Raw genomic sequence first — 26,310 nt, 5'->3', positions numbered from 1 at the left:
GGTTAAGTCACATTTGTAGTACTACATCTTGTGGCAGAAGATGGATGTTTCAACCATATACTTTCAGTTAATTCAACTGTTTTTCCATTACTTTGACCATTCAATTTAGACGTTATCCATTTTTCTTTTAGCTAACTGGTGTCATTTCAAATAGTTGTCCATTACTTTTTTGCTATCTTAACCATGTATTTTAAGTTAACTTTGACCATTCATCCATCACTTATTTCATCTATTAGCCATATGTGTCTATTTTTTCGTTAAAATCTACTGATGCATTACTGTTACTATGTAACTATTAATAACTGATAATGGGTTACTATTTGAAAGTATTCATTACCTGTGTATCTCATTAGTTAAAGTTACAATCTCCAAGATCTCTGTATGGTTCTCTTTGAAGGTACCAATGGCGAAAAGTGATGATTGCAAGTGTGTTTTTGGATCGCACTTCATTCTGCAATTTGTAGTAACTTAACTCATGCATCTGCATCTGTGCATATTCATCAGAGTGTGTGTGTGTGTGTGTGTGTGTGTGTGTGTGTGAACTTGCCACTAACAAGGTGACAGGTTAGGTGCTGTGTGCTGCCCTGAGGCCCTTGGGCATGCTGAGCAGGCACAAGCGAAGCCCACCACTGCTCAGACAATACACTACTATGCTCTGTTCTGCACCTGTGTTGTGTTTTCATGCTGACAAGGATGTGCTTTCTACTTTGTGGTCTTTTTTGGTCTGCTTTGTTTGCATGACTCACAGACTAAAATAGTAAAGCTGCCACCAACTCTGTACCAAGGTTTCTTGTAGTAAAAAGGCCAAATAACTTCAAACGCGCAAACACAGCAGTGAACAGTTAGCAAATGATTGGTGGGCGGATTACTCACCGTGTAAAACTGGCACACATATGCTGAGGTAACACAATTCACTTGGTTTAGATTTTCTTCTCAGGATTTTCCAGTGTGTAACAAAACTAATATTTTAGAATATGAGTTTTTAGAATGTGCACAGTGTCATTGGATACTGCATGTTCTTGCCATAAATTATTCATTTTTCATATGAGTATTCATCATTCATAATCTACAAGTTGGAGGATGGTTGGGAAACTACAAAGTTTACAATTATGACATCAAAACTCCAAACATGTAATGCAATCATTTTATGAGACCTTGGCATTTGTTTCAGTGGGGAAAAAACCATGAGAACATCAAGACAATAACTCACCACTTCAAAAACAGCAAGCAGAGAATATTTATATATTTATTTTATTTATTTACTTGTGATGTTGTCACTGTTATGACTAAAAGAAAATGATAGCATTAAAGAGCGGGAAAGCAGGTCTGTGTATTTTTCTGGTCCGTCACTGACAGTGTCAAGATCATCGAATCAGAAAAAACATACTACTGCCCTCTAGTGGATTCAGAAAATACTATGATCGTGAACTTTCAAGTCCAGTTACAGCGTATACAAAGGCGGACTGACTACCATCTTACATACCTAATTTTTCCATTCAATGACCCCTGAATAGAAGCATTCACATTTACTCACAGCAATATACCCAAGACCAATTTTATTCTTCATATATTTTTTCACAGGAATTATGTTGCCTGAAGAATATAGAATTTAAAAGCTAAACAACCAGGAACCTCTTAAATATTTCTGTGTCTACAGTCCCACGTTTCTTTATATAAGTAAATCAGGATTTTCCTTCGGTTGGAGCAATTTGTGCTTCACCCCAGTTTCCTTGTTTCTATCATGAGTCCTTGAGCAAAAGTCTCAAACACAGACAGAGATGAGGTTAGCGTGAACAATCTAAACAAAAAACAAAAAAATACTCAGATGATCATTTTGATTTCTGCAGTAAAGTCCTTCCTTGTTTCAGTGCTTCTCCTTTGAAGTTTGTACCTTTTTTTGTGCAATTGTAGTGGCATTATTTCTTGGAAAGAAATTTCATTTTGTTCCCTGGAGCAAAGGAAAACAAACAAGTGAGGTTTAATGTGAGAATGAGCGTACAGTAGATTGTGTGTACAGAGCTGGTGTCTATATACTATAACAAAGCAAGAATAGCTCACAAACAACCTTACCCAAGCCTTTGAGAAATCTGTTAACCCTCCGGTGTTCATTCTCGTGGATGGAGTCTAGATACTCCTGCACCCTCACTTCAAACAGTCCTGATGAAAGAGAGAGAGAATCATGAATCACCGCGGCAGCTCTCTCAACAGCTGACCCTCTTCTTTTCCCTGCAGCTCTTTACCTCTCAGAGCCTGCCTGTGCAGCTCTCTCTCCTGGATGAACCAGCCGAACATCTGGGTCTCCATGAAGACCTCCAGGAAGCGACGCACAGTCTTGGAGGGAATCGCTTTACGAAAACCCTCGCGCTGAAAGGCGCAGGGGACCGGGGAGGAAGAAGACGAGGAGTAGCCGTCTTCCCGTTCACCGGTGATGAAGAGTGGATAGTGGCCTACCAGCTCCACGAAGAAACGGACGAAGGCCTCGGACACAACGGTGCTAAGATGGCCTGAATCTGAAGAGAAGAGGATGACCATTTTAATGTGAACTTGCTGAGTTGTAAAATTGAATGGCTTTTAATGGCTAGTTTCCAGTTTCAGTCCATGTTATGTCTCACCACCAGGTGTGTCTCCTCCTCTGTCATTGGCAAGCTCTCTCCTCCTCTCCAGAACATTCTCCAGGGCTGATTGGAGCTTAGAAGGCAAGATGGAGTCCTCATCGTCCAACTACATTTGAAAAAACAGGGTAAAAAATGTTGTTGTAAATATATCAAGGATTAAATTATTTGCTTTTACATCCATACGGATCGTACAGAGCTAGAAAAACACACAAATATACCTCAAGTTGTGTCCTACCTGTCTGAGAAATCGACTGTTTCCAAGATCCACAACCAGAACCTGTGCACAGAAACTATGCAAATGATTGTATTGTACAACATTTTACATGAATGTATTGATGTAAAAGGTCTGGACTGCTGCTGTTGCAAACAAAGTATTTAGATGACTCAAGTTTTACTTCATAACTGCTAAGAATTAGAGCCTGTCTGACCTCCTCCAGGGGCAGCTCAGTGAGCTGGGGCAGCGAGCTGGACAGCAGGCCAACGATGAACGGGGTCGGAGTGCAGACGATGTCGAGCATGGCCGAGGGCAGCACAGGGATGTAAGTGTGCTGCCATACAAAGGGGTAAAGCAGCGCCACAATGGCATGGCAGCACTGGGAGAGAGTACTGCAAGGAGATACGCAGGGGGGGGGGGATGAGTGGAAGGCCATCAGATGTTATTAAATGATGACCAGCACACAAGGGAATGCTTTTCATTGTTTCATGTCAATTCACGTTTAAAGCCTGAATAGATGTTAGTTTTTTTTCTGGATGAGAGTTGGAAAGAGAGGGAGAGGCAGAGGAAGATACAGATGGTGAGTTACTTACTTTTTCTCACCACATGAGGGAGTTATGGTCTAAAATACAGTCTAACTGCTCTGAATATTCCCTATGTAACAACATTTCCCAGAGAAGAAAGCACAGCTACATAAAAACTTTACGTCACTCTAACTTTGCATTCCACCACTGGGACCGCTCTTTCTGAGCCCCACTGGCTTTCTCCTGCAGAACAACAAACTGGCCCCAGCACAACAACAACTCAAGAGTCTGGCCTCAAAATATCTTCCCTGAAAAAAACTGGGACTGCCTTAAATTTATTTTAAAATGACGGTCTGGACCACCCACATTTCTTATAACTTACTGAAAACATCCCTGACGTTTGCACCTACTATCTGCCAACTGCATACAATGGAAGAAAGATGTTCAGTGCAGCCTTGTATTTTTAAGAGCCGTCAAATGAGCTGTCACAAAGAGGGGAGATAGATGTTTCAGTGTGTTGTGTCAGCCTACAGAATAAATAGATAATGTGAAAGAGCTGACCTGAGTTTGTCAGCTGTGAAGATGACCCTTCGCTCCAGCAGCAGAGACCCCAACACCCGGAGGAGCAGACGAAGACTCAGACAGGAGAACAGACACTCAAAGTCCACATGCTCCAGGCGCGAGTCAGGGGGTCGACAGAGCTCCATCACCTGGGAATAGACAGTCAAATATTTAATCTTGAAGAAAGCGGAGCGGTTGAGCATGATGTAGGTGACACACATTTCTAAATGTTGGTAAAACATGACAAAAATGTGTCACAAACTCTGGCCAAATGATTTTTTTCAGATCACTTAATCACACCTCTTCCTCTAAATTTACAAAGTTTGTAATTTTCTTTTCTTTTCTCAAACTCCATGATCCTTAATTTCAATACTTTTGGAGCCTACTGTTTCAGTGGTAGCCTCCAGTGTCACTCACTTCAGTGCCGGAGCCAGGGAGGAAAGTTTTAATGGTGATGGTTCGGCCTGGAGCTGGAAACTGAGCCTCCATGATGGCTCTCATTAAAGGCTGGACAAGAGCTGGAGACAAGGCCCTCCGCCTCTCCACCTCATCCAGCACCTACATTACACACGCACACACATTCTAAATGTGCTAAAAATGACTTTTGTGCCAATCGTTTGATCATAAGGGATTAGTGGGTAGTTTACCTTGGAGAAAAGGTTGAAACAGCCAAGGTGACTGACAATACAGTAGACCTCTGGTAGACGTTTACCTTTTCCACTTGGCTGAAAAAGAAAGGGTGGATGTTTAATAGCTGCTGTTGTGTGAAAATCTCCAAAACATGAACCTTTACATAACTCAAACAATTCAGTTAATTCAGTTAAACAGCCATGTTCTTTTCAGTTTAACATCTGGGTTAAGTATTTTACAAGTTAAACATTTTTTTAAAATAAGAATTCATAAAGGGCAAAGTAATCTGTTCCAATGGTTTTTACAGGACAGGGGCCATGTAAACTAAAAATGGAACCACACTAATCCACCAACAGCACTGAAACACACACATGCTATAGAACTACATAAACAGAAACATATGCAAAAGTACACACGCACACACTCTCACACACTTCCTCCCGGACTCTCAGTTGCACTATTTTCCCACAGGCACACTGACTATTTTGGCACGGTTATTTACTCAGCCGTCATCGTGGTATTTAGCCACATCCTGTTCAGTAGCAGCGCACTTATTTATTCGACTCATTTCTATTTACCAGTAAACGCCGGCAGTATCCAAACCTCCTGCTTCCATCCTCTCCAGTCAAAACAAAGGAGAACATTTCACTGTGGGGGATGGCCCACAACAAAAACACAAATAAACACGTGATTAGCATATTTGTGTTGTACATTAATAAATAAATACAAACAAACTGACAGTTATTATTTTTGTGCACAGCCTGAATAGACTTATACACCATCAGTGCAGTACAGCAGTTGTGAATCATGGCTCAAAAAGCTAATTTTTCAAGTGGCAGTAAGAGTTGAATTATTAGTGTCTAATATTGCAATGGAAGATGTATGACACTTATTTTGGCCATAACATCATCTTTATACTATGTGGTATTTCATAAACAGTAGCATTAAGTTACAGGGCTCATACTTTTCCATGTCATCATACATTTCACTTTTTTTTTTTTTTTTTAAATGAAGCTGGTCAATATTCTAAATAAATATTGTGAAAGTGGCAACACAATTAAACCAAAGAGAAATGCATACAGCTTGTGTTCAGAAACGGGGCCTTTAAACAAGCCGTTAGGACTTTGTAATGTCAAAACTTCACTACATATAGGTAGAAAGTGCAGCTACATTGCTATTACAGTCAATTTTGAAGTTGCAGAGACTCCGATAGAGCACATGCAGAATACTTGGCTGACCTATCAGAGCACACTGGTATTTTTCGGGAGGGGGGCTTAAACAGACGCTAAAATGGAGTGTTTCAGACAGAAGGGAAATACAGATATAGAAGGACAGTATGAGAAAAAGAATGTTTTAATTATTAAAACTCCTCTAGTACTAACCAAAAAATACAAGTAAGAACCTGAAAATGAACATGATATGGAACCTTTAATTTTTCCACTCTCACCTTGGGTAGTTCTCCACCGGCTCCCAGTCTTTTGCATCAGGGAAACAGAACTGAGGAATGATCCTCAGCTGATCCTCCGTCTCCCTCATGAACTTGAAGCTCCGCTCCAGCTGGAACATGAAGAAAGCTGTGACGCAATGGGACTCATTTCATGCATATGAATCTATAATCAGCAGGTAAAGGTTTGCATGGTCTTATTAACAAGTATAAGCGTACACCTTTGATTTAGGGTATGTTAAATGCTGCTGCATAAACAAAGAAATCATGGTTTAAAGCTTCTCTCTTGCTTGTTCATCTTTTTTTGCATTCACAGAATCTTGTCTCGTAGACTTGGGATCAGTCACATATTTTGAATTGTTTGAAATGTTGACTTCTGTCTGTCTAGGGTAAAATCTGTACACTCCTATTTTGGGGCAGTTGGTCCCAAAAGTTAAAGAGGTACTTCAGAGACTTAGTGTTGCACTTCCATTAGGTTGGCGGACTCTCAAGAGACAAATGGAAAAAGCCCCAAAACAGAAGACTGAATCTGCATTTTCCATTATCCAACAGGATAGCCTCTTTCAGTTACAGTAGATGTTATCGCACGATAAGTCCTCTGAACTTAATGTGTAAAACCTGTGATGTGCCCCTTTAAAACAAAATAATCAAAAGATTGACATACTGCTCGGCTCCTGACCTTTGGGGGGAACTGCTGTGTGACCTCGGGCAGATAGTGGGATCCAGCCTTCGACTTCTGCAGCGAGACAACTAGAAAATATTCAAAAAGCAGACGCTGGTGAAGCTCCTGCTCGTGAAAGCTGTTTTTGGTGTTGGTACCATTATAGTGGGCCTTGCTTGGCTGGCTCAGTTTGGACTGGACTGACACGAGACGCTGACGATGAGCTGGAAAAGAGGAAAAGTGTAACACAGCATTTCGCACAAATATACAGGTTATAAATTGAAGCTTTCAAAAAGTTTAAAACAAAAAGAGGTGTAGTAGTCTACCTTTAGATCTTTCTTCAACTTCGCTCTCAGAGTCACTGTTCTCATCTGTTACTGCAAACAAAAGTTGTATCTGTTAAGCCAAAACACCACATTTACACATTAGGCATTAGAAAATATGAAGACTAAAGTTTCATTTCGACATCCTCACCTCTCCCTGAGCTTGTCTCAGCGTAGTGATAGATCCTTCGTAGATGTTTCTTCCCTATCCGAGCATCGAAGATGCTGTTGATCCTTAGTACAACCTGTTAATAAAAACTCAGTGTAAAGAAATACTGCAACATGATATCTGTCGTCAAGGTTGAGAACTTTCACCAATTAATATTCTTTTGGCACCAAGAGTGGAACTTGGCAGCCACGCTGAGCTAAACTTATCATAATAAGCATTAGGGTTTTTACATAAAACGTCTACTCTAGCTTAGGGATTCTTGACAAGAATAGATATACACAGCTGTAAAATTTGCATTGAAACACACACCGTTGGTATCCTGCGGCAGGTGCGACTGTAGGGATCCCCGGGCAGCCAGGAGATGTGTTCAGGCCCAGTGGGAGTGGAGGGACGGCTGAGCTGGGGTGGAGATGAAACACCCCCGCTGCTGGTGCTGTGGGACGACTGGTTGGTTCTCCGCAGGTCCAGCAGCTTCAAGCTCCTGCCTGAATTCTGCCTAAAGAAGCCGGGCCTTGAAGTCTGTAGACAAAACAATATTTGAATACATTTTCATAGTCATTTTTATAAGAAGTGATGTAAAGTGCTTGGCTTTGTTCTCAAGAACCTTTGCAGTATCGGCGCCAGGAGACGAGGGCAAAGACTGCTGGGGGCATTGACTCTCCAGCTCTATGTCCTCATATGGGTTCTCTTTGGATGAGTCTGCAGGGAGACCAAAGATGGCAAAGTTCAAAACATGTTTATATGCATTTTTCTAGCAAGATTCAAACAATATGGAATTCTGAAGACTATTCTGATATTTTTAGGCTGAAGCGGCCAGTCATAATATTGTTTTCTGCTGAATTTTGCTCACAAAGGAGTGGAAAAACGGAAGAAACATTCAATACATGTGGTAAAACACTGATTCTAGAAAATATCAGGGACATATTCATGAGCTGCAGCCCTATAGTCCACATTTTGTAGTTTGAAAAGGAATAGTTCAACAATTAAGGAAATACTCATTATGTATTGGTTAGATGTACTGTATACCCTTTTTTGGTATTGATCTTCTCATCTAACAAGCAAGAAAGGGAATACGTGTTTCTGTCAAATGATTTCTTTAAAAAAGGGGAAATCGGTGATGGATATTAGAGGTTTCTGACCTGGGATGTCTTCATAGTGGTGTTCCTGAGACAGTGAGCGAGAGGACAGCGGGCTAGTTGACCCTGCAAGGTCTTCACACTCAAAGAATTTCCTGTCATGGGGAACAAAAAAGTGAAAATGTGCTGCTAAAGTATGAATTAACTGTTATTATCTTCATAGATTTTTTCTCATTTAGCCAGGTGGGGCAACATCAGGTCTAACTGTAATTATGGCCACAAAACTATATATTGTATTTTATGTTGGTTTAGCTCTGACTATAGGATACAAGCAACAAATTCAGTTGTTTTTCCCTCTATACCTGTGGACGTTGTCTCTGCCCTTCTCACCCCTGGGTCTCCCATAGACACCAGAGGGAGGTTTGAAGGAAGTTTTTGTAGAGATGGAAGGCAGTGGGGGGAGGTTTCTCTGCTCTCTCCCCAGCCTCTGACTCTTCCCAATGGGAGCGGTAGCTGGATGCTCAAAGGTACGTTGGGGTTTGGGGACTGGGTTGATGGGGGGTGCCCCTGGCTCTGTGTACACATTCTCCTGCTTCTGCTTCCCTTTCAATGCACTAGCTTGACCCATAACAACCTCTTTGTCCTTGCTAGGTGGACTGAAGTAGTTCCCAAGTTCCGGAGGAGTTCTCCCATGGTTCTCCCCCATGGCATCCAGGTTTTTAAAAAGGGTGAACACAGCTCTTGTCTCCTGACTGGTTTGTTCGCCTGTTCTCCTTTCAATGCTTTTCCTCAACGTCCCCGCCTGCTGCTGCACTGCTACTGTAGGAGAACGAGGCCTTGAATCTTTGAGCTTTTCTACATTGTCTTTCTTCTGATTTTGCTTTTCCTTGCGGACAACTCTGCCGCAATCCTCCCTGTTTTGAAACTCACTGGGCGTGGTGCTCTTGAGCAGCGTCCCTTTTTGCTGTTTCCCAGTTTCAACGGGTGAACAAGGCCTTGAATCCCCAGGTTTCGCTACATTCTCTTTCCCGAGATTTTCCTTTTCCTTATGGGCTACTCTCTTGCAACTCTCTGTACTCTGCTCATCAGAAGTCGTACTGTTTTTTGTAAGTGAATCCGTCCTTTTTATAGCGCACTGGCCCAAAGAACTTGAGGTAATAGGTAAATGAGTAGGTTCCTTCCCCTCCCACAGAGAAATCTTGTCCTTTATTTTGCCTACATTGGATCTGGGGAGCTTGCTGTCCACCAGGAGAGTGTTCTCATTGCTGTGAGGGTTATAGCTCGGCCTCCTGTAAGCCATTATGGGTGACTCTTGGTTGCTCAGGTTGTCTAATGGGGTGAAGGGGATTTTTGGTGCTCCCTGTCTTCTTTGCCCGGCTTCCTTTTTTTCCACTAATGCAATATGGAAATCACTTCTTTCACCAGTAGCACAGCCCTTCCTATCCCTAGACACACAGAAAAGATACATTTACTGGGTGTTACAAAGTTACAAATTATCATTAAATGATACATTTCAAACAATAAACATGACCAAAATATACATTTGAAATGTGATACAGCAGTGATTCCCAATCAGGCTTGGGGGTACAGACAAAAAAGGTCGGGAACCAGAGTTTTACAGAATTCCTCAGAAAAACCCATCTTTCTAAATAATACCAGTACCCTGGTATTCCCTGAGTATTTTTTTGGAACAATACAATAAAATCCTGACAAAAGGCTACTTAATGGTAACCAGAGTTTCCTGAACTTCCCAGTATGGTCACTGAGACTGCCAGTTATAGGACACTTAGTCTTTTTCTGGCAGTGGGAAAATTCAGCCTGAGAGTAAATGCCAGAGAACAAGCCTATGACCGAGCATCTTCTTCTCATCGGCCTCACTAAATAAACACATACTTGGACCGGGGCCCATTTCATCAAACCAGTATGTTTTAATAAATAAACATGAGGAAATGGGAAGCCCTAAGTTCAGAGACCTTTTCTGACTTTTCCTTAATTGATGTGATGCATACAAGGCAACCTACTTCTAGGAATCTGTGAGGGAAAATGTCCATTTTCTAACGGGAAAATGTTTACTGATACCAACCTGTCGACAGTGGAGTAGATGCAGTCCGGCGTGCTTGTCATTCTCTTAGTGGCCGCCATGATCACTTAACCCCTGAGACAGAGATAAAGAGGAAAGCATCTTAAGTAAGTAATTAAGTTAGTAAGTCACTTAAGTAAGCAAGTCAATTATTCCCTTAAGACAATCGGTTGATTTCTTTGCAGTGCTGAATGTGGCATTCAGAATTTGGATACTAGCCTTTTTATTGGCATCCTATGTTCATATCCTGTCTGGCTTGGCTCCAACAGGCTAAGACCTGCAGGCTATTTTTTTTAACAGAATACTGAATATCTCTGCTCACACTTTTTCACATTACGTTTTTAACATGAGATTAAGATCCTTGGTAACATTTAAGGCAGTGTGACCATTAATTCACAGCTGGTATTGTATGGTACTCTGGGGCCAGCTGGGCAGACTCAAGGGAAAACATGACAGCCAGGCACACATTGCAACTCCCTCGAGCAGTTCATCACACAAACCAACATTTCATGAATGCATGATTGAATCACTCTTCTCTCCCTTTTATTTTCTTTTGTGTGTGTCCCTTATTCGGCTGCTTTCTTCTCACTGGAGACTGTCCTTTGCTCTTCTCTTCTCTTTTTGACTCTCGCACTTTCACATCTTTAAAAGGCCAATGTTTTAAAGTTCAGTAGCCTCCCAATTTCCCAGCTCTGAGGCTGTTGTCATCATTTGTTTAGTTGATATATAGTCCAAATAACAGTGTGCATGAGCAGAGGGACTGCACGCTGCACTTAAAGACGTAGCCTTTAGCTGATTATCCTGGAAACAGATACATCGTTACTGTGTGATAAAGACAGCAGGCCATCCAGAGCTGCAAAATGCATAAATGGTTGCAGTTTTAATTATGCTAGAGTTGCTCTTTCAAATGACATACGCCCAGATGACTTCCCAAACAAGTGTTTTCCTAAATAAATATACCACATCTTATTTTCCAAAATCAATTGTTTTTAACACTTATTAAGGTGACTTAACAGAACACATATGACTCAATTGAAGTCAGAATGAAATTGCATTATTCTCCAACACTGAGTGAAAATATAACACAGCCTGTTGGATCCCACTGTACGCATCTCATTCTGTATATTAAACACACTGCATTAAATCTGCTACTTACCTCCTTCTGTCGTGCAGTGTCCTTGTGTTCATTAGTGAATTGGGAGCATAATGCAACCCATGCGTCTATGACAGTCTCCATTGGGATAACCTCCAAACCCCCAAGGTGTGCTGTATGGCCAGGTTAAACCATCTGCAATAGGTTTTCTAACTTATTTTAAGCCTTGAAGAGAGTGGTCAGATATTTAATTGAGAGAGAATAAAGTCTGAACACTTTGCTCCCTGTCTCTTCTCCAATCTTCGACTTTCATTCACTCTTTCTTTCCCTACACAAACTGGATATGACTTCCTCCCTCCCTCTCTCCCTCCCTCTCTCTCTCTCTCTCTCTCTCTCTCTCTCTCTCTCCCTCTCTCTCTCTATCTCTCTCTCACTCTCTGTCTATGTCTCTCTCTCTCTCTCTTCATGAATGTCTTTATCTGCATGGCTGTTCTTCTTATTGTTGACATTATGACCAGTAAATGAATAGTTCTTAATCTTGTCTGAGACTGCTTTATTTCAATAATAGTGACTAGTAGCTCCAGGGAAACAACTGACACATGGGACATTCGTCATTGTACATTTTTTCCCTCCAATTCTGAAGTTTGTTGGAATTCACATCACAACTGCTTCTGAGCCACAGTTGCTTGCAGCTGTAGCGTATCAGCCCACACTACTTGCCCCAGGGTGTGCATTTACTTCTAAATGAATAAGAGAGTCCCAATAGGATTTGTAAACTGCAATTGAAAAAATAAATGACAAGGTGTAATTAATTGTTTGTTGCTGTTTTTTTTCATGTATTTTTATAATCGTTTGTGTTTAAGTGCATATAGTGTAGATATCCTTTTGGCTTGTATTTTAATCTTTATATTTCTTTTTTCTAATCCTTGTTTTTCACACTAGTTTTTAGCATGTTAAGTTTGCCACGTTACATTTCATTACTTCAAAAAATAAACATTTGAATCCTTGAATTCTTTAACGGCATTGTTGATTGTACATAATACCTTGTAATACTAATAATTACATTATCCATTTAAATTGAATACCTCTAAAAACGTTAACAAAAAACTAAAATGTGTCTTATCGTTGAGAACCACCATGTAAATATGTGGGCTACACATGTAAACGGAGCAAACTAATGTTAAAGGCTTACCAGAATTTCCGTGCAGTCCAAGTTCAGAGCTGGGTCCCTATTGCAGTGTCAGGCAGTGAACTGGAGTATTTCAAACAACTGATTTTGGCGGGGCAGCTTTTAAACTATGAGCTTGTAGCCAATAATAGGCTATATTCAGTTGTCTATAACGCCACCACACAAGTGGCACAGTGACAGGTGAAAGCTGAACAGCTGCCGTCTCCTTATTTTCTTAAGCCTGTCGTTCCACCCCTGTCCTGCTGGTGGCAGCAGTGCGCCACTGGGCACCGCTGTGCGCCGCGGGCAGCGACGTCTGTTACACAGGAATCAACAGTAAACACAGATTTCTTTAACTGTCTATGTTGTCGCCACACCAAGAACAAGCCAGCTAAGGAATACATGAGCAGAAAGGTAAGAAAACGCTTTGGTTTGTGTCTCTTTTATTTATTTATTTATTTAAAGCTTAGAACTGGAACTGCGAGCTGTTTGTTCATAGACGTTTCTCGTGATTTTTACGTTTAATGGACCAAGGAACTAGCTATGCTGTCTTCAAGAATATCTAGCTAACGTTGTGTGCCTTGTCACTCTGTGAGCCGCGGATGCACAGAGACTGTTCTGTACGAGCAGTAGTGGCAAATTCTCCCTCTAACAACAACAACACGAAAACAAATCGATTTAATCGACAGGATATTCACAGGCGTGTTGTCAATGAAAGATGAGTTGAACAAGCTAAATTAGAAGTCACAAAAAAACAATGAATAAACGAGAGGCACGGAATAGCCAGAGCCCCTCTGTTCTGTAAGCTACAGAAATTTGAATGGCAGTCCTGCTTTTATTGATCTTTTTAGTAGTGTGTGCATAGACTGTTAATATTAGACAGTATATGGTTGTGTGCGTGCTGTATACCGATTAGCACCTGTCAGTCATTGTATTTGCAGGGGTTAAAACATATTGTTACCAGGCACCCTACCAATGCCAGGAAATCATGTTTATCTTGAGGGAGTTTCAGGTTAGGTACACTTTAAGTCGTTTAACAGCCAGCAGAGAAGAAAAGACAGCAGTTTATACCCAAGGTACACAACACAACATGCAGATGTATTAAAATAGGGAATAACAAAAGGGAAATATTAAGTAAAAAAGGTGATCACATAAAAAGAAAGAGAATAGGGAAATAATGAGTTACAAGCAGTGGTGTGATAAAAGTACATCTACTCAGGTAGTGTACACCTCTGACATTTTGTACTTTGCTTGAGTTGTTTCTTTTAATGGCACTTTCTTTTCCTACTACACTACATTTCAGATGGAAATATTGTACTTTTTAACTACAATTATTTGATAGCTTCAATTACTAGTTAGAAATTATGATATTTTTTTTTTGAAAACAAAAAACATATTTCTTTGTCAAGGTCTTAAAAAAAGGTTGGTCCTTTCAGTTATATGCTTGCAATCGCTGTATCTGTTTTTTTCTCCTCTTCCGCTTTCTGGTCACATGAGTTTAATGACTTCCACACTGTGAGATATACAGATTGGAACTTTAGGGGACAAGGCTGCGCTGGTAGGGTATCAGTACTTGGGGTTATCATAATCAGGAGTTAGTCCTATGCAAACAACATGAGGCGATACATGGTCACGGCTGAACAGGCGCGTGGGGGAGGTGTAATGGTTTCAGTGGCTGTCAGTGCACACTGGGCCTATTGATGCCTGTGGGAGCCAGTGCACAGGTCAGCATTCAGACCAGATGCATGTATTCATGTTCGTCTTTTACCTCAAAGGGATGGATACTTTCTACAAGTTAGTATTGCCTGTAGTCCAGGATTCGGCCAGGGCTGGTAGAATCAAGTGAAGTCATGTCCATCACGTGATCACTGCTATCTTGGGTGAACTCAAACACTGCACACTTAAAATTTGGGAAATTGCACAAAACTCTGTGTGGTCCGCTTTAAACCTGCGATGTGTGGCGGTGGTTGTCAGGCCCAGAGGTGGTCTTACATGAGTTTCACTGCATGTATGTGCTTAAAGTTTCTCTCATAAATAGTTTTGTGTTGTCTTAGTCATCCTTAGACCAATATTATATTTGTGCAATTAGTATTTAGTACAAGCTGTTGTCCTATTTTCAGTAATGAGCATTAGTGCAGTTAAGTGTTTTAACGTTGGTTTCCAATTCCTTCTTTTCTTTGTTGTTCCCCTAGTGATGTGCTTGTCCCATCTGACATAGTGGGACACTATAGCTGAACCCCCTACCTGTCCTGTTGCTGGTCCCCCTGAAGACATCCACCACTACCCCCACCTCCTTACTCGTCCTCCACCTCCTCTTCTTCCCTCCGGCCGCCCCTGTGATGCCTCCCTCGTGCTGTGGCTACCTGTCACAGTACACTCATCATCATCTGGTTGTCTTCCTCCTCACCTTTTTTAGGTAATTTAGGGTATTTTAAAGGTCTTCCTCTAACCTGCTTCCATAGTAAATGTTAGTGCCTAGATGAGCCTGTGATACCGGACACATGCTCAAAGTACCTGGAAACCCAAATGAGGGCTAGAATGGTGGAAAGTGACCTGTCTAGTTTGACTTTGAAAGGCTATTGTTTTTCTTTGTATTTATTAGCTTGTTGCTTTATTGCATATTCATTGGGAAAAGCCACAGGATTCTTTACAGCAGTTTTGAAACAGAACTCTCCTCTAATTATCCATTCATAGCCCACTGAGCCACCTGAACAAACTACAAGAAATTACTGGAGGTGAATAATTGGATGCCACGTGTGCAGAGAGACTGAATGGATGTGTGCTGTAAATGTGGGTGAAAGGTTAATGGTAGCAATGTTTACAAGGTCAAGATAACATGGACAATACGTTGGATTTCCAATAGGGAGCAGGGTTACTACACAACTTGAAAAAGTCTGAAGGTGGAGAAAGTGGTGAAAATGAATTGTACTTTTTTTGTTATTGTGAAATGAAAATCAAAAAAGTGAGGGTAAAAAAAGGAAAATGGGCATTTTATAATTGTTTTTGGTATAATCTTGTTTAAAACATGTTTGCATAGGTATTAATATATTTCTACATTTACCAAACCCAGTAAATGAATTAAATTATTACAGATGTTTATTTCAGTTAGTGCCGTTGATCTGTAATTACAGTAGATGTGATAGATATCACATGTCTGAGGCCATGTAAAAACACTGCTGCAGGTAGTGGCGCACAGTGACTACTGCTGTTCAGTAGAAAAAATTGGGCTTGTGTTGAATATTGGATTTCCTGTTTCTACGATAAAGATGTTGCATTTTTTTGTGAATTCTTTCAGCAGAATTGAACTGTTACTTCTTTGGAATTTAGCCTTCTGCATGGCTTATGTGACCTTTTGTAGCTTTAATGGTATTATGTAATCAGTTTCCATGTGATAAACCATGTGGCACTGGAACTGATGTGAAACAAAACAAGAAATGTTGGTATATAAAAATATTAAAGGTGTGTTCAGCATCCCCTCCAGCTGAAGTTTGAACTTCAACCTGTTCAATCTACATGTGCTTTAGATGCATCTCTATCAAATTCCTGTAGCCTTTACTTGCAGAGTGAAACTGTTTTCTGTCTCTCCAGCTATGTGTTGCTACATGCATCCAGAAAGACGTTCAGTAACGTGAAAGTCAGCATCTCAGCCCAGTGGACACCATCTTTCCAGAATGGCAGCGCTTCGGCTTTCTCTCCTGGCGAGGTACCAAGCACCAGCAGAACTGAGCAGCGTCACAGTCCATAACATTCAAAACCCCTGCTGTAGATATACTGCATATCATTAACTGTGTTATCTCTGGCTGTCCCAGACATGGGAGAAAAATCATATGTTTGCAGATGAAAAGCAGGCCACCTTGTTCCTGGGAGCTCTGGACTCCATCTTCCTTTTTTCATATGCAGTGGTGAGCAGCAAACGTGATATTCTGGGTTTAAAGCTATAGTGCGTACAGTTTCTGTTACCCCAAATGAGGAATTCTAAGTAATTACAACAACACTGTCGGCGCATCCACATGACACAAACCTTCGGTGATCACGGACCACTCCTCCCTCCTCCATGCAGATGCTAATAGTGTTTTACACTTTAGATCAAGGAGGGCAAGGCAGTTTAAAAAACCATGAACCACCCTTTCATAAGAGGTGAATATCTTGTAATATGTATGTCCTCTTTCTCTCCAAAGCTAAACGACTACACCATTTTGTAAACATAGCCTTTCTAAGAAATACAGAGAGTTTTGTGGAGCCCTAATTTGCTTTGTATAAACTGGTTTGGCAATGGCCTGAATATAACAAGTGCTCGTTAATATAAAATAGTCACGCACTATAGCTTTAACAAGTTTCTGAGAGTAGTGACTTCTGACAGAGATATTGTCATCTTAATTGTCAGTTGGGTCACTTTGTGATGGTTGTGTCCACACAGGGTTTGTATCTCAGCGGTGTGATTGGAGACAGATTGAACCTGCGCTACGTGCTCTGCTTTGGCCTGTGTGGCTCTGCTGTAGTGGTGAGTACATATGTGTTTTTGCGTGTGTGTGCCTTGATACACAGGGTACTTTGTTTGTGTCAAGTTGTACATGTTGCATGCTATGTATGTACAGTTTCTTATTTGAATATTAAAGACCAGTTGGCATGTTTTCCAAATACACTGCTTTTGTATAATAGTTTGGAATATAACTTGAGCTGTCTGTGTGTTTGCAGGAGTTTCTATTTGGCACTCTCACCGAATGGCTCCACATCTACAACATCTATCTGTACTGTGGCCTGTGGGTGCTGAACGGCCTGCTGCAATCAGCTGTCTGGCCCTGCGTGGTGGCCGTCATGGGCAACTGGTTTGGCAAGGCGGGGTGTGTGCCGTTTCTCTGTTTACAAAACCTGCATTGATTTAACATTGCTGCAAGTATACAACTGCAACATCAATCCGGCATAAAAACATTGACTCAGGTGTCTGTCTGTCTGTCAAGTCAAGCTTCATGATACACACACAGAAATGACACACACAATGGCGTCCATTCACCTGTGCTCCTGCCAAAACATTGACTCCATTTAGACTCACTTTTCCTCAGTGGCAGGACTTTTGAACATAATTGGTTGAATATAAATATACCCAGTTCACTGAGCTGCCTGTGAAGTTGTGAAGTATGTTTTAACATTTAAACAAAAATACTTTTGTTGCATTTTGCATATTTTTATCCATTTTTCTAATTGAACTGCATGATGTTGTCTTCCAGCCGTGGCTTTGTGTTTGGCCTGTGGAGTGCTTGTGCCTCTGTAGGCAACATCCTGGGGGCCTTCCTGGCTTCTAGCGTGCTCAAGTATGGATATGAGGTAAGAAACACACACACACACACACACACACACACACACACACACACACGTATTGATACTTTTTACTATAATTGTCTCATTAACTAAATGCTAACATGATGTACCCATGTTGCTGTGTGCAGTATGCCTTCCTGGTGACCTCAATGGTGCAGTTTGCCGGGGGTGTGGTTGTGTTCTTCGGCCTACTTACCTCCCCAAAAGAAGTCGGTAAGGAACATGTAAAACAAAACAAAAAAATTGTTTGTATGCTTTCAGTGTATTTGGCTGCATCCCAACATTACCATCAAATGCTGTTCAGGTGACAATATTACACGTAACTGTGAGAGATGAAACCCTCCTTTCTGATTAAGTGTTTTAATGTGTGTGCACTTGTGACCGCCCATCTCTTTTCACTTTAAATAGATTTTCCCATGGAAGCCATTTTGAACTTGACCTCGGCCCAAATTAGAAACAGTTTAGTGTCTTTATTGCATAAATTGATGTCCAACCTCCACAGCTTGAATGTGTGTTTGTGTGAGTCAGGTTTGAGCTTGGAGTCAGAGACTGGACTCAGTCCGGTGGAGAGGGACACAGACAGCCACAGGCCTTTGATGAGCGACGAGGAGGATGACGATGAGGTGGAGGCGGAGGTGTACACCAGACAATACCAAACAGTTCAGCAGCCGGACGAACCTCTGGCCGAGGCTCCTCGAGCCATTGGCTTCTGCCAGGCTTTCTGTCTGCCTGGAGTGCTACCTGTGAGTCCACAACTCTCAACAAGTCAAGACATATTCATTTGCAAAGTCTTTTAAGAAAATCAAGATTGAATGATGCTAATACATGTTGACTCTGTGTCTGTTTGTACTGCAGTATTCCCTGGCGTATGCTTGTCTGAAGCTGGTCAACTACTCTTTCTTCTTCTGGCTTCCTTTCTACCTGAGCAACAACTACGGCTGGAAGGAGGCCGAGGCTGACCGCCTCTCTGTGTGGTATGATGTCGGAGGAATCATCGGTGAGTGGCTGGTAGATTTCTTTTGCATTTCCTTTTATCCTAATAATAATCATAAACCCTATTTGCACGGGATTACTATAGTCTGTGCTCGATGGTGTTTTAAGCGTCTCCTTCCAGGCAGCGCTGCGTGTTTCGGGGTTTGGTGTCTTTTTGGGCCAGGCCCGGTAGAGGTTATCAGAAGCTCATACCCTATCATTAGGCCATGGCGTCCCCCACACAGCATCACCAGGGTCGACTCGGGGAGGGAGTTCTCCGGTCGGGCAGTGGTCCAGACTAGGTGGGCAATGAAAGGTGGAGTCTGCAGCCCCTTGCGATAAAAGAGGGATAAAAAGGCGCAAAGGAAACATAAACCTTGAAATAATGATATACCACTCCGCCAAATCACAGACACGTAAAGGACTAATGTAATCACAGGTTCTTGGTGTTTGACACAATATGGTAAGTCATTTCCGGGGAAGTTTTTACTTGACAAATTACAGACATGGCTTATTCGCACTGGATTAAGATAACAGACAACCACCTTTAATTATTTCAAATGACCAGAGGTCGGCAGGTAATACTAATCCTATGCGGATAGGGCTTTAGTCTCCTTGAAAAACGTTTGTGTACAGTAAGAAAATAAGACAGAAGCAACACAAGTCACCATATTGAACAAAGTATGGTGGGGGACTGGTAGCTGGAGACCAGTTCACCTCCTGGGCACTCAAGGTGCTCTTGAGCAAGGCACCAAACCGTCAAATGCTCGGGGCGCCTTTCCATCGGCAGCTCCCTCACTATGACATCTCTCCATTTAGTGTGTATAGGTATTAAGCATGTGTGTGTAATTGAGGCCTGTGTGTAATAACAACAAAGTCAAAACATTGTAATTGTACTGTACAGGTCAGCAACTAAATAGTCCGTAAAATAAGACATGTCTCCTCTTCTGTCCCCTTTACACAAAAAAACATGCTTAGAGTTATGTGAATTTCTCTCATTGTGTTTCTTTGCATCAGGAGGGACCGTTCAGGGCTTGATTTCAGATTGCATGGGAAAGAGATCCCCAGTGTTGGCCATGAGCCTGGCACTGGCAATGGGAGCCCTGGTGGGATACAGCCGTGAGTACCCCCGTGATCCATCGATAAACCAAAAATCAGTCTTCAACAATCAACGACACCTCATAATATCAGGTTTATGGTGGCGTTATTACCATTTCCATCCTTCTCAGGCTCACCGAATGACCAGGTGATTAACGGCGCGCTGTTGGCTACCACTGGCTTCTTCATCGGCGGCCCGTCTAATATGATCAGCTCTGCCATATCCGCTGACCTGGGGAGACAGGGGGCTCTCAGGGGAAATCAGGAGGCTCTGGCTACTGTCACTGGCATAGTGGACGGAACAGGAAGTATAGGAGCTGCGGGGGGACAGGTGAATAAAAATACTAGACGTTTCATGAGCAGGAATAAAGTTGATGAGTTGATGATGTGGTTCTGTGTGCAAGTGTGTACTTTACCATGGTCAGTGTCTCTCTGTGTTCAGCTATTGAAAAGCACCGATCATTTTGTCACGGTTTGTTACGACACACTTGTTCTATCGCTTTAGTCCATTCACAATCGAGCCGATATAATGCAAGGAATAAGATTAATGCAATATTTGTATTTCTATGTAATGAAATTGCATGTTAGGTTGTAGAAATAGTCGTTGACTAGTCATCACGGACCTAATTTATGTCTGTGTCATCCTCTAGTACCTGGTGTCCCTGATTGAGAGCAAGCTGGGCTGGATGTATGTGTTCTACTTCTTCATTGTCATGGTAAGCGGATAACCTGAAATCACAAAAGGCCTTTTAACCATCTGTGGCTCGAAGGAATACCACTACGGCAGGGGTGTCAAACTCAGTTTCACTAAGGGCCACACTGGAAAATTAGAATCACATCAAGGGCCAGACATGTAGAGTCTCTTGCTTTTATGTCATCGAAAAAGTCAAATTTCGGGAGGGATCCAAATTTTGCAGGGGGCCGGATTTAGCCCACGGTCTTGAGTTTGACGCTTGTGCGCTACGGTGACAACAATTAAGTTTAGGCACCAAAACGACTAGTTAAGTTTAGGGAAAAGATCCTGGTTTGGATTAGAACACTCCAGAGGAACAAACATGTTTCCTGGGTTATAGTATTACAATTGTATTGTTAGATTAGATTGGATTTAGCATAATTTAGCATTATTTCCTGTCTTTTGTAGCTGTATCCCTTCTTGCCATAAACCTTTTTTTTGTTTTATTTTTAAGAGAATTTTTTGGCCGTTATTAGGCCTTTATTGTGACAGCCACAGGTCAGAGTCCAACTCAGGCCGGCTGCGTCAAGGAGTGCGGGCGCCTGTTGTACCAACGGAGCTATCCGGGCGCCTGCCACAAACCTTTTTAACTGAAGAGATATTGACATGTCCCAGTAGGGAAAGCACAGGTGTAGATAATAAGTGTCACTATATTTCTATGACAAATCCAAATGGCTGCCATGAATAGGGCAGACATTAAAGATGTTTGTTTTTGAAAGACATTGGCATAACTACTAACTTTTAACTGCCAATTCTGACTAAGTATATAAATCCATGTTGTATGTTTTGCTCAATTTTAAAGTTGATTTTGAATTTAACTGGTTCACTGGTGGTAACAAGAGTGTAACCTCACCCACAGCAACACTTCAGCATGTCATTGCATAACATTGAATTAACATCACCCTTGTGTAACTGTGTGTTTTGATGTTACAGACGGGGGGCAGCATTGTGTTCATCATTCCCTTGCTCTTTAAAGAGGTGCTAGCCATGTGGAGAGACAGACAAGCGCTGCGGCGCCAGCTGTGAACACGTCAACATCTGCCAGCCGTAATGTTCCTACTCTTATCAGTGGCAACACAGCAGGGCTGCTCACAAACAGCTGCTTTTTGGTGAGTTTCATGAGGTATAAAGATTTGTGGGACTCTGTTTCTCACAGCCACGATGGTTAAGGTGACCTAGAGTTACAGAGTTACCAGTTAAACTTCCACAATGACCAGCGTTTGGCTATGAACACCCACGTGAGCAGGCAAAGAGTCTTTGAGCACAACACTGAAATCGCATCCACTCACTAAAAGCCTTCTTTTAGTGTGCATATGAGGATTTATAGGTTGAGCTGAAGTGCCTGATTGAAAAAAGGCTTTAAAAGGGACCTAGATGTGCAGTCTGTGAATATAAGCCTTACAGGGCCATCACATAATGTACTACTGTATATATGTTAGGATTTAAATTTATGTAAAAACCCTTTTTAAAGGAGAAACTCCTAACTTAAGTTCAATAATGTTTGGCTTTTTAGAACAGATGTTTTTAACTTAAACAACACTTTGGGATAATTTGGGTGTCAAGATTGTCTAAAGAATGTGAATATTAATTGTAATGTAGACATTTTATTGTCAGTTTTTGTAGATATGTATGATCTTTATGTTGTTTTTGGTCGAGATCATGAATATTGCACTGTAGTACAGTAGGCAAAGTCTTAAGGATTTTAGTGAACCACTCAGATCTTAGCTTGGTTCACTGTCACTTGATTTCTGTTGTGTACAGTTTTATGTAATCAGGATTAGAAGCTATACTGTCTGCAGGGACTGGTTCTCTTGATTCTGTGTAATGTATGTGTCAGTCACTGATCTGATATATGCTCATTCCTTTTTCAAGTTTAGTGTCTTAAGTCACATGCAGTTGCCATGAAATCCCCCTCACACAGACACGCACACACAGTGATAGCAACAAAATAAGAAGAACCACTGTCTACCATTGTCTGACCCATTTGGTTAACAGTGTAGCATGCCCTAATGCACTTTAAAGGGTAAACCGCCTTCTGACATTGCAGAAGAGACACATTTTGCCTGCTTGTAGCAGAAGCTGCACTTTCTCACGGTTGTTTGGGGAACTTGACTACCAATCTGTGTCTGACAGACTTAAAGACCAATAAAGATAAATTACTCATGATCAGGGTGGGAAATGGTCTTAGCACACCAGCCATATGCTAGTTAATAATTGGGCAGGTTGTCTACTTTACTAGACACTGTGGTCAGTAACCATCAATCGTTTGGGCAAAAAAATCTTTTGTTCAAAATCATTAAAAAGTTTTTTTTTCCTGCTACTTTGGCCAGTAGACACAACGTTTAGTTTGCTCTGTTGCGTGTAGATCATTTAATGTGTTTTAACATCTGGGACATCAGGGCATTTTTGAATCTTCATTACTGGTATGAGACTTGTTTTTTCTGCTATACCAAAAGCACCGGAGCATAAAATGAGACTACACCTCCGATGTCTCTGAACTTGCCAACTTTAATAGAATGTAAATTGAAATGTTTGAGGAATGTGTAACCTTATCTGTGGTGTATTTATTTTGATTTGTTTTTATTCATGTGTACCTTTTGAGTTGTAACTCACGTAGATGCACATTTTAATTTTAAATAAATGCAAGTTACATTTGGCAAATTGCAAGTTATGTACAAAATATTTCAGATAAGATAGTGATGGTATAGGTGGATTTTTTTTGTTTTGTTTCCTTTCTAAACCTAAGTTTATTAGTTTCCCAGTTGCATTAAGACACTTGATTGCCATATGATTGACTGTGCCACCAGGGGGCGCACTATTACACACAAGAACCTGCAACTTTTAACCCTTCTTTGCTTCTCTTAATACATCTATGCTCACTATACTTGCTCACAACACACAAAACAGAGTGGAAACAAAAAATTCAGACCAGTATTTTGTAGTTTATGTCAATATTATTCATTATTGTTTTATTTATTTTGAGCACACTATATGAAATCAACAATTAGAAAGGCAACAGTGCACCAACAACACAGCAATATATTTTCTTTACAATTATTATCAAGGATTTTGATGCCAATACAAATACACTACATGTTACAAGGGTACATAAACAAGCATTAAATAACAATAACAAATCCTATACAAAGATTATTATACACTCATGCATATACAAAGTTATAACAAAAAAACGCTACACTTTACACCCTTTTGTATAGCTGCAACAGGCGAAATTTGCTCAGGCACAGTAAGACACTAACGGATCAGTCTTGACATTGTAATTTCCCTTGTGGGATTAATAAAGTATAAATTCTTCTTCTTATTATTACTATTATTATAACATGCATCAATTTAGTTTTCCACCCAACAGACTTGAGAATTAGTACCAAGGCTACAAAAAAAACCTAATGAACCAATGATTGAAAGTCTAGTTGAAGGAGAACATTTGTAATAATTACAAATGTCAAGCCATTTCTAATGTGTCATGAGTATGTTTGTTTTAAAAAGATTACCACAAAAAATTTCTCTTCTCAATGTTTAAAGTAGTGCAAAATATATACTGTCAGAAACAACACAGTTATATTGAGAAATATGGGGAATTTATCATTTGAAAAAAAACTCAAAATAAGTTAATATTCTTTGAAAGTTTTGTCTGTGAAGATAGGTGCCCACAAACATTGTCTTACACACACACACACACACACACACACACACACACACACACACACATAAAAAATTGGCAAAAAAAGCAGTGAATCCTGAAAATGTAAAACAATTTCAGAAAGCCATGTTTGCTATTTTTAGATCTGTGAAATATCGCCTTGTTGAGCCATGAAAGACAACATGATTACATTACTACATGATTAAATTACTGCTTTCATGCCGATTGAGGCGTGTGGTTCGTGAACGAGAGACTGAGAGACTTTAAAGGGCGCCGACAAAAGCGTGTCTGAATCACAGGCCACTTGTCTGGGTAAAAAAAAGAAATCTTTTGATCTAGAATGAGGTCTGTGACATTTTCTGGTGAGCGTTCCCTTCTTAAAGTTGTCCCTTTCCTTTCCTCCACACCACCACTTTTTCTCTGCTCTGTCTATGGATGGGGGAGCCAAGTGAGGCAGCAAGAGAGGGATAGACAACAAAAGTACCCCCCCCACACACACACTCAGGGGACCTAAGTTTCCTCTGCTCGGAGCTGGGCCCCCACTCTGACACATTGACTCTTTTACCTGATGTGTAACTCGACACTGAGTGAGCACTGAACCTCGACCGCTTTTACCACAACAAAATAATAAGCCAACCCCCCCCCCACACACACACACACACACATGTTTCTGCCTCTGTTTCTCTTTCGCCTGCATCCTGGGCTACATTTGTTTTGTTTTGCTTTTTGCATTGAACATGTACGTAACTTGTTTGTTTTGCTAAATCACTTGATGAGGTAGTAAGAGTGGATGTATCCAGATTATGGCTTTTTATCCATGTAAAAATTACAATGACTGTAAGTAGGGAGAAAGAGGTCAGCACGTACTATTTCAGTCACCCAAATTGCGAGTTGAGCAGTTGTGGTGTGTTTACACTATTTATATTTGACGATCTTGTCACGTTTGAGACCCTTCTTTGACCCATTACTGATCCCTCAGGGAGTGACTTGTATAAATGACGTTTCTAATTTCACAGCACAGCATTTTCTCTTTGGTTTAACTGCCTCGGCTGTTACAACTCGACCTCAAGATTAACACCAAACATATATATGTACAACAACACTTGTTATTATATACACACAAACATTTATAGAACGGCAAAGACAAGCAACTCTACTCTTCATATTAAAGTGGAATTGAAAGGTTAGGGTTCCTCTGAGCTGTAACGTGGTGAGACAACGCTACACTCGCTTCATGGAGAAAATGGTTGTATTTGACAACTACATGGTGGACATGAAGACCGAGTGGAAAATGTCCACATTATCACAAGCATAAAGATGTCGTCACAAATTTGTACAGCCCCATTATGCAAATAATGCAAACCAAAAAGGAATATGATTTTGAGTTGGCACATTTTTTGTGTGTGTGTATAAATATATACACACACACACCAGTACAGCCAAAGTGACCACGGTGGAGTATATATGACCCATAATGAATTGTAAAAACCTTACATTGCCTTGTTTTACCCATCCAATTTTGTCAACTTTTTTTTTGGACGATCTAGCATCACGTATAAATAAATGTACAAATCAATAGCTATAGGTACTGACACGTTAACTTTTTTGCTGAACCTCCACCGTTGACCTTTGAGCTGGAGCTAATCCCAGTCGCACTGCCACATTTTGAGCCCCAGGTGTGGTTTTGACCTCCGACTTGACTCGTGCTATCAGAGCCTTGGGGTGAGACTAAAGGCTAAGTGTGGTGTAAACCACAAATAGCAACTCACCTAATCAAAACCACCTCATGATTTTTAGCAAGAGGGAGAAAAGAGGTCGAGGACTGACGTCAAATACTATCCACAGGCCCCTCAGAAGAAAATTAACCTCCTAAAACTAGAGTCGATTTTCTATTATTAAGAGTCTGCATTCAAAAATAATTTCACAGTATAGTAAAAACAAAAACTGAGGAAAACAGTATATAGAATATATA

General features: G+C 41.0%; 2 protein-coding genes across 4 annotated transcripts; one reads left to right on the top strand and one right to left on the bottom strand.

Annotated features, from left to right (window-relative positions):
- Window positions 1–1,228: 1,228 nt before the first annotated feature.
- Window positions 1,229–11,731, bottom strand: LOC117938928 (DENN domain-containing protein 2A-like). 2 transcript variants are annotated; one of them, XM_034863906.1, is made up of 20 exons: window positions 11,454–11,731; window positions 10,301–10,372; window positions 8,580–9,662; window positions 8,281–8,372; window positions 7,746–7,840; window positions 7,451–7,660; window positions 7,124–7,217; window positions 6,976–7,026; window positions 6,668–6,873; window positions 5,992–6,101; window positions 5,123–5,192; window positions 4,562–4,639; window positions 4,332–4,472; window positions 3,915–4,063; window positions 3,044–3,221; window positions 2,851–2,892; window positions 2,613–2,721; window positions 2,241–2,510; window positions 2,071–2,157; window positions 1,229–1,948 (listed from the first exon to the last, which is right to left on the bottom strand). In XM_034863906.1, the coding sequence occupies exons 2-20, from the start codon at window positions 10,357–10,359 to the stop codon at window positions 1,917–1,919; spliced, it is 3,156 nt and encodes a 1,051-aa protein (XP_034719797.1). In that variant the 5' UTR covers window positions 10,360–10,372; window positions 11,454–11,731; the 3' UTR covers window positions 1,229–1,916. The 2 variants fall into 2 exon arrangements, with proteins under 2 accessions (XP_034719797.1, XP_034719799.1); XM_034863908.1 differs by having other exon boundaries at window positions 6,976–7,020.
- A 1,121-nt stretch (window positions 11,732–12,852) lies between these two features.
- Window positions 12,853–21,975, top strand: slc37a3 (solute carrier family 37 member 3). Of its 2 annotated transcripts, XM_034863631.1 has the most exons (14): window positions 12,853–12,972; window positions 14,751–14,974; window positions 16,147–16,261; window positions 16,368–16,460; window positions 16,976–17,059; window positions 17,254–17,399; window positions 17,784–17,880; window positions 18,003–18,087; window positions 18,403–18,617; window positions 18,730–18,871; window positions 19,864–19,965; window positions 20,076–20,275; window positions 20,595–20,660; window positions 21,611–21,975. In XM_034863631.1, exons 2-14 carry the CDS (start codon window positions 14,898–14,900, stop codon window positions 21,701–21,703), a joined length of 1,515 nt encoding a protein of 504 aa, XP_034719522.1. In that variant the 5' UTR covers window positions 12,853–12,972; window positions 14,751–14,897; the 3' UTR covers window positions 21,704–21,975. The 2 variants fall into 2 exon arrangements, with proteins under 2 accessions (XP_034719522.1, XP_034719523.1); XM_034863632.1 differs by lacking the exon at window positions 14,751–14,974 and having other exon boundaries at window positions 12,872–12,972.
- The last annotated feature ends 4,335 nt before the right edge of the window (window positions 21,976–26,310 follow it).

Source organism: Etheostoma cragini, chromosome 23 (assembly GCF_013103735.1).
Source record: "Etheostoma cragini isolate CJK2018 chromosome 23, CSU_Ecrag_1.0, whole genome shotgun sequence".
NCBI lineage: Eukaryota > Metazoa > Chordata > Actinopteri > Perciformes > Percidae > Etheostoma > Etheostoma cragini.
Note: the sequence above shows the minus strand (reverse complement) of the source record. Positions and strands in the feature narration are given on the sequence as shown.